The sequence below is a fragment of the Caretta caretta genome, chromosome 3 (genome assembly GCF_965140235.1).
Source record: "Caretta caretta isolate rCarCar2 chromosome 3, rCarCar1.hap1, whole genome shotgun sequence".
Classification (NCBI taxonomy): domain Eukaryota; kingdom Metazoa; phylum Chordata; order Testudines; family Cheloniidae; genus Caretta; species Caretta caretta.
Window position 1 is genome coordinate 96547350 of NC_134208.1, and position 13828 is coordinate 96561177.

Sequence of the window (13828 nt, forward strand, 5' to 3'; positions counted from 1 at the left end):
TGCTACTGCTCCAGAGCAGGGATGGGACAACATTCCCTGGGTGATGATCTCCTCCTCCCCTGGGACAGGGTCCTTCTCTATGCCTTCCCCCCATTACTCCTATTGCTGAATGTCCTGCTGAAAATAAAAAGGGATGGAGCTCATGTCATTTTGATTATCCATTTGGTCGAGACAGACTTAGTGGTATCCTTACCTGTCACAGCTCGCGATGTGCCCGCTGATCTCTCTCCCGGCCATTCTGCATCTCTGTTAGAATAGAGGATGTACCTGGAATTCCAACTTGGGGATTTTCTGCCTCAAGGCTTGGCTACTGCTTGGTTCCAACACCTAGAAAGCTCCTGTTCGAGAGGTACAAGAGGTTCTATTACACAGCAGAAAGTCCTCGACATGACGTAACTTACCTGCAGAAATGCTCCAGGTTACAGATTTGGTGCATGTCCCAATAAATGTCCCCAACATCTGCGACTCTTCCACATTATTCTTTGACCCTAAAAAAGTCGGGTCTATCTCTAAGCTCTCTTAGGGTCCACCTAGAGGCTATAACAGCTTTTCACCAACCTGTAGAAGGGTACTCCATGCTGTCACACCCAACCACTAAGAGGTTCCTCAAGGGTATAGTAACCTCTTCCCTCAACCTGTAATTGCCAGGATCACCTTTGGAGCCTTTCTTAAAAATCAGCATTACCTTAGCTACCCTGTAGTCATCTGGTAGAGGCTGATTTAAGTGATGGGTTACATACCACAGTTAGTAGTTCCTTCAGAACTCTTGGGTGAATACCATCTAGTCCTTGTGACTTATTACTGTTTAATTTATCAATTTGTTCCAAAACCATCTTTGTTGACACCTCAAACTTGAGACAATTCCTCAGATTTGTAACCTTAAAAAAATGGTTCAGGTGTGTAAAGACCAATGCAAAGAATTCATTTAGCTTCTTCACTCAACATCCTTGTCTTCCTTGAGTGGTCCTTTAGCACCTTCATCGTCCAGTGGCTCCACTGACTGTTTGGCAGGCTTCCTGCTTCTGGTTAAAAAATTGCTGTTGTTTTTTGAGATTTTTGCTAGTTAGTCTTACATATATTTTAGAAAAAAAGATTTTGAAGTGTAATATTAAAGTTATGTATCTATACTGAAAATTATGTTCTTAAGGTAAGCCAGGCCACCAGGAGGTGACATGCCTTGGACAAGTTCCATCAGGCAAGGAGTAATAGACAGTTATCTTTCTGTATATTGTCCACTTCGCAATGGAAGCCTATTTGTATTGAGCCTAAAGCTAATGAAGAGACTGTGAAATCATGAGAGAGAATCTGCATGAAAAAAATGAAACCACAAAGGGGTATCCTGTTTGAGTAAAGACTTTTGGGGAATAACTGGGGACTACTGAGGCACACCAAGGAGATGAACTGTCAGTGTCTTCTGGCTTATGAAAGGAGGGTTATAGCCAACCTGGCTGGAAAACACTGCAAAGACTTTGGGTGAGCTAAACTTCATTAGACAGGAAGATATCTTGTTAATTAATCCTAGGCTGTAGAATGTGTGTTACGATTTTTTTTTTACAGGTAATCATTTGTTTCCAATACTTTTACTTGTGACTTCTCAAATCTCTGTTCTTTAAATACTTGATATTTGTTTTCACTATAAACATAGCTAAGTGCTGTGTGTTAAGAGGAGAAGTGACCTAAGGTCTAACTGGTAAGATGGGGGTACTGTTCCTTTTGGGAACAGCAAATCTCTGAATTCTGTGAGTGTCTATTGGAGTAGGGGCTGGACAGTCCAGGGAGATGCTCAGATAGCTCAGGTTTTGGAGAGTGCCTGTCACTAACTTGCAGAGGTTATAGCAGAGCCTGCATAGGCTAAGAGGGGAGTGCTTGCATTACCTGTGGCCAGTGGAATCAGGGAATTGACGCATGGCAGGCACAGGCAAGGCTTCCTCATGCTAAGAACAGGTGGTAGCGAATTTCTTCATAATCCTGGGGGCTTCTAGGAAGCATCACAACAACCTTACTTCATTTTAATATATTTTGATCCAGTTGTGCTTTTATGATGTATTTCAGGAGAGAGCCCTCAGGGAAGAGAGTTATACATTTCAGTCTTCCAGCTTTACTCAGCTTCTCACAGTAAAAGACCAAGAAGAGCATCTGAAACATGAGATCAAGATGCACCAAGAGCTCTTGCAGCAGGAAAAGAAAAGCTTGCAAGACCTTATGGAAAAGGTTGTCTCTGACTACACTGGCTTTCTAAATGCATCTTCACTGTTCATCCAAAGATAGGGAATCATATTCTTTTCTTCTAGATTCGTTTGTTAAGAAGAGGTATACTCCACTTTGCTTGCAGGACCTGATCCAGCTCCCATTGAAGTCAACAGGAGTCTCTTCATTTATTTCAATGGGAAATGGAACAGATCCATAGTGCTCTGCCTTACTAATTGAAGGAAGGTCTAGTGGTAAGATTTATTTTTTCCATTTATGGTACTGCTGACCCAGCACCATGAATCAAAAGTGTACTGGTTCTTTCTGTTTGGAGCCGTTTTATTTATTATTCAGAGGTCACGGGCCTCCAGAAGCCATGACTCCAGACTCTTTCTCATGATCTGAAGTTGGAGTCATCTCTTCATGGCTGACTTTGCCATTCTGTGTTTGCCAGTCACTGTGTTTTATCCCTGTTTTCCTGTGACTCCTGCTATATGTAGCTACCATCGCAGCACTTTCCCACTTTTCAGAAAGACAGAATATGCAAAGACAGAATATGACATCTCTAGGGATGCTGTCAGCCAGTTCGGGGGTTTGCCTTCAAGTAATAGCACCCTTTTTTTTGTTGTTGCCCTCAGATCTTGGTGTTTTTATATGATTGCATAATAAGTCATTAATACAAAATAACCAAGTCCCTGGATTGAATCTTCTTTCTAGCTCTGATTATAGCTAAGGCTACATTTTAGTCACGGGTATTTTTAGTAAAAGTCGTGAATGGGTCATGGGCAGTAAACAAAAATTCACAGCCCATGACTGTCCATGACTTTTACTATATACCCCTAACTAAACGTTGGGCTAGGGGGCTGTGGGTGTTCTGGGGAGGCGGCCCGGGACCCTCACTGGTGCTGGGGAGGGAGGGTTGGCGGGACTGGCAGGCTCCCTGTTCAGCTCTAACTGGCATGTCCCTGCAGCTCCTAGGGGGAGGGGCAGCTGGAGGGCTCTGTACGCTGCTCCCACCACCAGTGCCGGCTCCGCAACTCCCATTGGCTAGGAACCACAGTCAATGGAAGCTGCGGGGGTGGTGCCTGCAGGCATGGGCAGCACACGGAGCCCCCTGGCCCTTACGGCTAGGAGCTGCAAGGACATGCTGGTGGGAGCCGGGGAGCCCGCCCAAGGTATGCACCGCCTCATACCACAACCCCCTGCCCCAGCCCCCTCCCACACACCCAAACTGCTGCTGCTGGCCCAGGAGCTGCCCAGCTCGGGCAGCCCCTGGACCAGCACCGGCTGCTGCAGAAGTCACAGAGGTCATGGAAAGTCATGGAATCCATGACTTCCGTGACAGACACGTAGCCTTAGTTATAGCTCTTGAAGAAAATCAGTGTTGATTTATTATTGTTGCAGCTAATGGCATTATGAGAACTGCTCCCTGTTATAATAAAGGTAACAGCAAATACCACTTCTAAGGAAGCTCTGAATATCACTTAACAAGTCTTTAGTCCTTTTGATATAGTAGTAGTATTATCATAGTAGTCATGGACCAAGTCCCCATTGTGCTAGGTACTGAACAAACACAAAATAAAGAAGTGGTATAGCAGCTCTCTGGGGATCCTAAGGATATGTCCACACAGCTCTGGGAGCAAGTCTTGCAGCCTGGGTTGACAGTCGCATGCTAGAGGGGCTTGAGTGAGCATGCTAAAAATAGCTGCATAGACATTGCTTTGACATTTAAGCTCGAGCTCAGACCCTGAAGCCCACCTCCCGCCCTATGCTGGAGCACAGGCTCTGAAGCCTGAGCTGGAACATCTGTCTCCATTGCTATTTTTAGCACGCTAATGTGACCCCACTAGCACAAATCTGTAGACTCAGACTGCAAGATTTGCTCCCAGCAGCTATGTAGGCAGACCCTAATTGTCCCAATTGGATACCATGCAGCAAGTCTGTCTGAGGACAAAAATAGAGCTCTGATAACTGGCCCTGAGTTTGGTAATTAGTTGGCAAATAAACCCACTACTGCAAAGTAATTGTCATATATAAAACCAAGCTGGAATGGGAACGTAGTTCTGGATTCTCACACCCCAGGCCAGCAGAACACAGACTTGTCATGGAGGTGATAGGTTTATTTGGTAAAGAGGTTGTAAGCTGCAGTTAGTTTAACATTCTGTTTAATTTAAAGTTCACCATTCACAGTGCTCCTAAAAGTTGGTCACAGTCTGAAAGTAACATTTGTTGATGCTGGCGGCATGTGGGTAGGTGCATAATGAGAAAAACTATGTCTTTAGGCCTCTGAAGTGAGGAAGACCAAACTTTGATTGCAGATGCTTGATCCCAGAGAGTGATCCCAAGCTCAGAAATCAGTATCACCCTTTACTTAAATTGGAAATTGATTTTTTTGTTTGTTTGTTTTAGATAAACAAAATATGGGAGAGGTAATCCCAAATGTTCCAAAAGCTTACATGACAGGAAGCATTTCTGTAAGGAGTCACTTGTATTTGAAATTGAAAAATATTCCAGCTTGCGTGGGCTTGTGCATGTACATAGTTAGCATACGTATATATTTTTGTCTTTTATGATCTTGACCCTGGCTTGTTCTCACAGATTCATATTTTGGAACAAGGAAGCACATCTCTTGATTTAAATGTTGCAACAATATGTAGTCAAATAGCTGAAATGAAGGGTATGCTGGACAAAGAGGAACAGGATAATATTGAACTACAAAGAGATAAAGCTTTGTTGGTAGATCTTGTATCTAGTTTACAAAACCAGGTAAACTGCTTTGTCTAATCTATATGATGAAATCGAACCTTAAAATAAACATAGGGCCCAATCTAACTTTCATTGAAGTGAGTGGTAGACTGATTAAACGATTTAGTGCATTCCCACTGTCCCTGATAGGTAAGGCCCTACCAAATTCACAGCCATGAAAAATACATCAAGGACCGTGAAATCTGGTCTTTTGTGTGCATATTTCACAGGGCTGACCAGAGTTTCTCAAATTGGGGGTCCTGACCCAAAAGGGAGTTACAGGGAGGTCATAAGATTATTTTTGGGGGATTGCACTATTGCCACCCCTACTTCTGCGCTGCCTTCAGAGCTGGGTGGTTGAGAACAGTGGCTGTTGGCCAGGCATCCAGCTCTGAAGGCAGCACCCTGCCAGCAGCAGCACAGAAGTAAGGGTGGCAATACCATACCATGCCACCCTTACTTCTGAGCTGCTGCCTTCAGAGCTGGGCGGCCGGAGAGTGGCGGCTGCTGACTGAAGACCCAGCTCCATAGGCAGTGTAGAAGGGTGGCAACACCATACCATGCCATCCTTACTTCTGCACTGCTGCTGGTGTCGGCTCTGCCTTCAGAGCTGGGCTTCCAGCCAGCAGCCACCGCTTTCCAGCTGTCCAGCTCTGAAGGCAGCGCCGTCGGCAGAAATAAGGGTAGCTCTACTACAACCCCCACCTACAATAACCTTGTGACCCCCCCCCCCACACACACACACACCCCCCACACAACTCGTTTTTGGGTCAGGACCCTTACAATTACAACACTGAAATTTCAGATTTAAATAGCTGAAATAATGAAATGTACTGTTTTTAAAATCCTATGCCCACAAAATTGATCAAAATGGAGAGTGAATTTGGTAGGACCCCACTGATAGGGCTTTCTGGAAAGCCCCTGGCACAGGTTCACACTTTCCCTCTTACTAAAACTTCAAATTAGGATGAAGTGGAAAGCCCTACTTTCCCTTTCCCTGGGGGAAATCCCCACTAAGCACAGAAGACCGTAAATCTATCCTCTAGTATTATAATTGCATCCGTTACATCAACTATTCTATGACTGTTGTCTGCTGTAACTTGTAACATAGACATTTCCTAGGAACCTGTGTTTCTTTATTTTTCAGAACTGTGCTAAACACCACGTATACTTGAGATACAAAAATAAAAAGCAAAAGAACTTAGAACAAGTGAAAATGAAAACTACATTGAGTTTTTTATTCTCATTTTGAATATGAATGTAAGGGAGTAAATTATAAGTGCTGTGCCCTAAAGTATAACTTAATATTTTCCCAGTCTCCTATTGGAGTAAAAGTAATCAAAGCATGACCTTGGCATTTCCAGCCAAAGCATGTGACTAAAGATGTGTCTACACAGAAAAAAAAAGAAAAATCACAGCTGGACCATGCCAGCTGGCTTGGGTGTTTCATTGCTGTATAGATTTCTGGCTCGGGCTGGAGCCTGAGCTCTCGGACATTCCCATTCTACAGAGTCTTAGCGCCTGGGCTCCAGCCCGAGCCCAGAGGCCTAGACCGCAATGAAACAGCCCCACAGCCCAAGCCTCATGAGCCTGAGTCGACTTGCATAGGCCAGCCTTGGGTTTTTCTTTGCTGTGTAGACATACCCTTGGAGTCTCTTGTCCCACCTATTGGTGATAGATCTAATTTTTGGCAGGCCTAACAGGAGTTAAGGCTCATCTACTTTCATTGTGGACTGCCATTTTCCTCATGCAGTCTCTTCATGCCTATGCTGCAGCTTCATCCTACTATGTGATCGTTCAGCCCAGGGGACTGACAATCAGTGCTGATATTTTATTGTCATCCTTAGGGCTGTGTTGTGAACCATGCATCACAATCCCTCAGTATTAACTGTGGGAAGTTAATGGGATTTAAGAGTGCTCAGCATCCTGTAGAATCTTGCCCTTAATCTCTCTGCAGAATGGATTTAAGGTTGATCACAAATGACAGACAAACAGAGAACCACTTAAGGCTCTCACTAAACCAAATGGTGTAATTTTAATATATGTATCATCAGAAGGCAAAAAATAGCCTGTGAAATGTACTAAATATCTCTAACAAAATTGAATCACTGTCTTTGATTACTCGCAAAAAGAAAAGGAGGACTTGTGGCACCTTTAGAGACTAACAAATTTATTTGAGCATAAGCTTCCGTGAGCTACAGCTCACTTCATCTTTTTGCGGATACAGACTAACACTGCTGCTACTCTGAAACCTTTCATTACTCTGCTCTGTTTTTAAAACACAATATCAAATGAGTACATATCTATCCAATAACTCATAAGACTTTAAAAATCTTAACTCGCTTGCTTTTGGTTTTGTTCCATCTGGCCTTCTTTTTCAACTGACAATATTTTCCCCGTTACAGCTTGTTGGGAGGGACAATGAACTCTTGCAAACATCTACTAAGATGCTGCAGCTTGATCAGGATATGTCAGCACTGAAATCAAAGCATGTGTTACGTCAGTCTCTTCAGTCAGAAAAATTGCAGGAAATCTCCAAAATGGCAAGCTCGATGAGGAAACTTACCAAATCAGTGACAGATGTAGTGGATAGCATGGGGAAATATTAGGTTGGGTGACACAATTAGAGGTGCTATGCAGTAGATAGAAAATTAATCCTTTAAGTACAACATGACTTTAATTTCAGTGGGCTGTTTGGCTTTATGATCACTTTTGTTTTTAACAAAATTGATTTCAGAGATTTTAAATGCTATCAAAATACTTGTAATGGAGCAGTTTATTTTTCGCTATACCATATAGACATGAGATTGTCTTCATGAAGCCAATAAACAATATAGATTTGGTTCCTCAAATGTATTTGAAATCTAATAAATGTGGATCTAGCTTTGGTGATTGCCAAAAATTGTAATTTTGGTGAGTAAAATGTTACTCAGTTTCTCTTTACACAGTAATTAATAAGATTTCTTGTGTGAAAAAATGAGTGATATGTGAGTGAAAAAGATTTCACCCGTAATAGGGCTTCATAAAAATATGAATAAAATAACCTATTTTTCAGCAGATTGAATGGATTTAGATGCATAATTCTCATTAAATTTAAAAGCAAATGTACTAATTGTGCTCTATTCAGTGAAACAGTTATATATAGAGAGGGGCTGCTCTTCTGTTTCACAAATTTCACTATATCCTGGCATTAGTGTATTTTGAATTAAAAATTTCAAAATATCTGTTCACATAAATTAGAGAGACAAGGTCGGTGAGGTAATATCTTTTATTGGACCAACTTCTGTTGGTGAGAGAAACAAGCTTTCAAACTACACCAAACTCCTCTTCAGGTCCTGAGATACTACCTCACCCACTTTCTCCCTAATATCGTAGGATTAACACAGCTACACCAGCACTGCATATTGACTTAAATAGTATTTCTGTGCAGAGATCTATTTATGGAAGAATGTCTCCTTATTTGAAAAGATATGAAACACACATTTTTTCTCACATTCAGCATACTACTGTCACCCTTGCATAAGTAGTAAACTCTTCTGTGCAGTCAAAAGAGATGTATAAATCACAAATGGGGCGGGCTTGCCAGAAAAAAGCTATTCATATTTTACAATAATTCATATTCAAAAGCAGCAGTCTATGAATATTAAAAGGAACTTTTTTTTTTCAAATGTATATGAATTAAGGCTGCCTTGGGCAGATCTGGCACTTTCAAGTTTTGTCTTCAAAAAACAAAGTTGAGCTGTAATATGAAGTTTGTACTTTGCAGTGTTCTAAAATATTTTCCAATAAACAATCATTTTTCTTACTTATAAATCTTCAGTTTAGACTATCTATAATCATTTTCATTTAGTTCCATTATTTTTTCTTAAAAATGTTACATCTTGTTGTTAGAGCCACAAATAAGGGTCCAATATGTTCTTTACCTCATGTTACCTTATTGCCCTGATATCTTTACTCTCTCATTTTAGCCTCCAACAAGTCCAGGCAGCAATGTACTGAATGCTAGAGCTGGCTGGATAACAGATTTTTCAGTTTGCTGGCAATTCTAGAAAACACAAAAAAATTGTTTCAGGTTGACCCAGAACCCAATATTTTTGTTTCAATTTTCCATGTTATGTTTTAGCAAACCAAAAAGTCAAAAAATTAATTTCAGGTCAAACAAAACGCTTTGACCGGAAGCATATGTTCAGATGTTTGTTTAGATTTTGACCATTTTTAAAACATTTTAACATGTTAAAATAAAACTGAAGGAAATTTCAAAATGAAAAGTTGTTTCAAGTCAAAAAATTCTAACATTTTGTTTAGAAAATGTCAGAACTGTTTTGATTTTTTGGAGAATTTTTAAAAGTTTTTTTTTTTTTTAAATCAAAGCAATATGCAAAATTGACACAGATTTGCAAAGTGTTTCAGTGTCACCAAATCTACTTTTCTTTTTTTTGCGCAGTTCTGAGTGCCTTCAACTCCCGTCGTGCTCAGGTGAGGTCCACACAATAAGTAATAGTCTCTATCCAACAAATGTATATATAAGAAAGAAGCAACACCTAATTTCATTATATCCCAGTGTCACGTTAATTATGAAGAAAAAAGAAACAAGATTACCCTGGATACTGGACTCAGAAATATTCTGGCATTAGCATAAATTGAAGCAAATGTGCAGTCTGCCTCAAACTATGTACTAACAATCTCCATTCTTTAATACACTCACACTTAAACGGGCCACAGCTGCCATTTTACACTAGACCATATAGAGTGGTGTCCTGACAAACTTTCCATTTTTAGTTAAGATGCTAAATTTGGGTACTCAGCAGAGGCTAGTGTACAGCATAACATCATAGAGTAAAGAAGCTGTGGTTTTGTTAAATAGCTGTGGTGATTGGATAGTGTCTTATAGACATTGCAATAGCTCCACTAAGGAGGGAACTAAATTAGGAGAGTGGCCTTGTCAACAAGCACAGGAAGAAGAATGACTTTCTCTTGACTCTCTGAGCTATTTTACTGGCTATCTAGCACAGCTGAAATAAATGCAATGTAAAAGGGTTACTTTTTTGATATACACAATGCATAACCATTGAAAGGTTGGGTGGGAGAATAGTGTTTCCAAACATAGTTTACTAAACGTAGAATAGAAATTGAAGACCAAGATAATCTAGGCCATCCCCTGCCACTAGAGGATTTTACCAACACTCTATCTTTGAATGCATTATTCTGTCTTAGTTTTAAAGTACACAAGTGATGGGACTTTCACCATTTTCTATGAGAAATAAACTACATTCGAAAACAGTGTTTAAAATAGTTCACAAATGTGGGTTTCCATCAGACCCATCTTGAACAAGCAGAGGGGAGCTGATCTGGATGGACCTTAACAGAGTTCCCATCCTTGTGAATGGTACTTGACTCCTAGCCTTACGGTTTTCTTCAAAAATTGTTTTGAACACAGTTTGACCCTATACACACCAGCCATCTAACAGTGTTCAAGATCAATGTAGTGGAAATTATGTGTAACTCCATTTTATTAACATTTTTCAAATAGACCTCCTTCTGTTGTTCGAAAAGGCTATTTCGTTTCACTTTTAGGAAATGTTTTCCTAGTATTCAGTCTAAATTTTCTTTGCTTAATTTATTGTATACCTATTTTTGAACTTTATACTGTACATGTATTCTTCTATCTTGGTGAGCAGTACTAGAAATGAGGAGCTTTTGATAGTCCGACTCCTGCAAAAAATTAAGATTTAACGTTATGTATAGATTACATGGGACAACTCATGTGCATAATTATTTTCAGGATTGGGGCCTAAATCTGTCATTGTTGACTGACTTCTGTGTTCCAGCCTGACTGCCTATTGGCATATTTTATTTGTTTAATTTGAATCATTTGGTCTTAAAGAGTCACTGGCAACTTAAAAAAAAAAAAGCAACTTTTTTTTCTTACTATTGTTACTTGTAGCACATAAAATGACTAAGGACCCCAGGCACCTTTAAAAAGGGGACTTACATTCCTAAGTACCTTATGCACTTTTGAATATTTGACCCCTAATTTTTTTAAATAGTTCCAGGTACATCTGCCCCTGAGTCCCCTGCCCTGCCAGTTTTACAATCAGATTTTTTTTTAAAGAGGAAAATTTATTCCCTTTGCTGAATGAAAGACTGGAAGAAACTGACTACCTATAATCAAATGGTGGGGAGGGAGAACAGCAACGTATTTACTAATCTCTTTCAGTTACAGCCATTTTAGGTGTTGCGTGTAACAATAATAAATACATAAAAATCCTACCGGAGTGATTTATAAATTGATAATATCTCTTTAACACATCCAGTGTCATTAAACAAAGATATGTCCTTTACATGTCTTAAAACAGATTGAGAAAGCAGGTGAAAGGCCAGCTCTTACTCCCTGCACAGGTCCCTTGTCAGCAGAGTTGCTCTATAAGAGGACATTGGGGTGGTTTCCCGATAGCAGACTTCTGTCCAGGAACTCGCTTTTCAGCTTGTGCTGGTGGTGGTGGTTTTTTAATCCAAGCCTGGGGATTCCGTGGCTTCCCGGCTGTTTCCACTCAAGGCCGGAGTGACACCCGCACGGTGCAAGCACCTGTGGGGAGCGGACGGCGGAGAGGCCGATCGGCCGGTGCCAGGTGAGCAGCATGAGTGTAGCGCGCCGCCCCCGGCCGGGTCTGGCCGCTAGGGGGCGTGGGGCTGCGGCTTCCGGACTCCAGGGCGGGGGAAGCGGTAACCAGGGGCCACTTGCGGCGGTTACCGCAGCCGCGCTGCGCCTTTTCCTCTGGATGCCGGGCGGTGCGGGTGGGTGCCAGGCAGCGGCTCCTTCTCAACCTCGACCCGGCCTTACCGTCCCCTGGACAATGGAGGCGCAGCAGGCACAAGGTTAGTCCCTGGGAGGGCGGCGGAGTCCGCGGGAGGCTGGAGCTTTGGGGGTTGTTCTTGGGAGTCGCTTTGTATTTTGCTCTCTTCGCTTTTCCCTTCTGGTGCAGCAGGTCCAGGCTCCAGAGGGGGGAAATTTCATTCCCTTGGCCCCAGGGACGTGCAGCCCCGCCTTGGGGGCTCTTTTTGAGCAAGCGATGCTCCTTAAACTACAGAGATGATGCAGCCTCTCTGTCCCCACCCCTGCAACCAAACCCCCTTCCTGCAAGTAAATCAACTTTGGGTGAGCACCTGAGGGCTAGGAGAGGTTATTTCTGGTGTGTTTGTTTCTCCCTTTTCTTGGGGGAGAGGGCCCTCGTCGTGCCCCCCCCTTAACCCAATGCTACAGGTTAGATGAAGAAATAGATTTGGGTTGGTTTAAAACCGAATTGGAGAGAGTTAGGAAACCAGGGAAATGAGACTCTCCTAAAGCACTGGCTCTGCTCCCTCTCTTCACAGTGTTAAAGACCTTTCTGTACAAGAAATGTTTTTTGTTTGTTCTTTCTTTCTGGCTATAATTTGCTGGGGTCTGTATTAACCTATACTGTACTAAATATATCAGAACATGCTATTTACCTTGCTCTGCAGCTTCCAGACCATTGTGTGGCTTCCTTTATTCCTTCCCCCAATCCATTTCACAAATCGTTTGTACTTCAGTCTGTCTTTTATTAATCTGTTCACTGGAACTTTAAAGGTAGATAAAAGCCTATTGGTTACAATACAAAGCACACCCCCATTTTCTGTGTTTGGGGGATGGTGAATGAAGCCCATTTTGTTGAATAACTAAAGACTTTATTTACCTCTTAGAGATTAAACAGTTCTCAAAGTAAATTGTGGGCTTTTGTGTCACTAATAAGAAAAGGAGTACTTGTGGCACCTTAGAGACTAACCAATTTATTTGAGCATGAGCTTTCCTGAGGTGAGCTGTAGCTCACGAAAGCTCATGCTCAAATAAATTGGTTAGTCTCTAAGGTGCCACAAGTACTCCTTTTCTTTTTGCAAATACAGACTAACACGGCTGTTCCTCTGAAATGTGTCACTAATGACATGCTTGTCTGCCTTGTTTAAAAGCGGGGGGGTGGGAATTTTATTCTCTCTCAAAGGTTTTGTAGGGATTGCTGTGTAACAGGATCCAAAATGTAGAGGGTGTCCTGATAGCTCCTTGAAAAAAATCTCCCTCCCCGTCTTCATGTGTCCTGATTCCAGATCTGTTTCTTCTGGGATCACCATTTTACAGTCTTGCCACTCTAATTTCTTCTTTTCCTCTCACTTCTTCTATGCATCACCCATAGCTACAGTAAATGTAGTACAGCAACATATTAACAGAGACCTTTTTTAAAAAGCAAAGCACTATGTTTATTTAAAACATTATATATAAAAAGAATACTCAGTTTAAACTAGAGCCTTCTGGTTCAGTGTTCACTTCTTTTTGAGATTTCTTCACATAGAGGAATTATAATCCTGGTCTTGTGACACTGCCAATGCGTGTGAGAGTTGCACACAATAGGCCGGATCATGCGACCAGTTTTTAAACCGATCTCAATTGAGGTCAGTGGGGAGTTCTGTTTAAAAACTGATTGCATAATATGTCCCAAGATATTTTTGTTAGGTTTTTCTTTACAGAGTTTTAGTTAATGTTAGTTACAATACTACCAGTAAGGTTATTTATTATTTATTTTTTAATTATCTCAGCATCCAGTTATAGAAAGTATAATTTACACTGGATGAAATTCACCACTGTGCAGAAAGCCAGTTTATTTTGAAGGCTTATGCAGGATTTAAAAGGTGCCTGGGGTCAGCATAAGGCCTTCTTCACAGGGATGCATTTCACTAATCTTTCTAACTCCCATTGGCTTTTATGGGAGTTGTGGAATCTCAGCATGTGGCGGGACAGAGGGGATGGACAGAGAAATGGGGAGGGTGAAATTTACTGAAGTAAATATAGGCCGCATTCATACTTACCAGAATTGTGTTAAACAGGTGC

The 13828-nt window shown here is 41.5% G+C and overlaps 2 protein-coding genes and 1 long non-coding RNA gene across 7 annotated transcripts in view; 2 read left to right on the plus strand and 1 right to left on the minus strand.

Annotated features, from left to right (window-relative positions):
• LOC125634206 (uncharacterized) overlaps nucleotides 1–8745 on the plus strand; it is a 47953-nt gene extending 39208 nt beyond the window's left edge. For all 3 annotated transcript variants that reach the window (XM_048844636.2, XM_048844637.2, XM_075126715.1), the window contains 3 exons: nucleotides 2053–2211; nucleotides 4786–4953; nucleotides 7338–8745. In XM_048844636.2, coding sequence (XP_048700593.2) covers nucleotides 2053–2211; nucleotides 4786–4953; nucleotides 7338–7541 — 531 coding nt within the window. In that variant the 3' untranslated portion in view covers nucleotides 7542–8745. The remainder of the gene's footprint in view (nucleotides 1–2052; nucleotides 2212–4785; nucleotides 4954–7337) is intronic.
• On the minus strand, nucleotides 200–12501 carry LOC125634210 (uncharacterized). The gene is made up of 3 exons (XR_007355831.2): nucleotides 12421–12501; nucleotides 8856–8977; nucleotides 200–338 (listed from the first exon to the last, which is right to left on the minus strand). It is a non-coding gene; the product is annotated as an uncharacterized LOC125634210 (long non-coding RNA).
• TPD52L1 (TPD52 like 1) overlaps nucleotides 11648–13828 on the plus strand; it is an 84596-nt gene continuing 82415 nt past the window's right edge. For all 3 annotated transcript variants that reach the window (XM_048844641.2, XM_048844642.2, XM_048844643.2), the window contains exon 1: nucleotides 11648–11808. In XM_048844641.2, coding sequence (XP_048700598.1) covers nucleotides 11712–11808 — 97 coding nt within the window. In that variant the 5' untranslated portion in view covers nucleotides 11648–11711. The remainder of the gene's footprint in view (nucleotides 11809–13828) is intronic.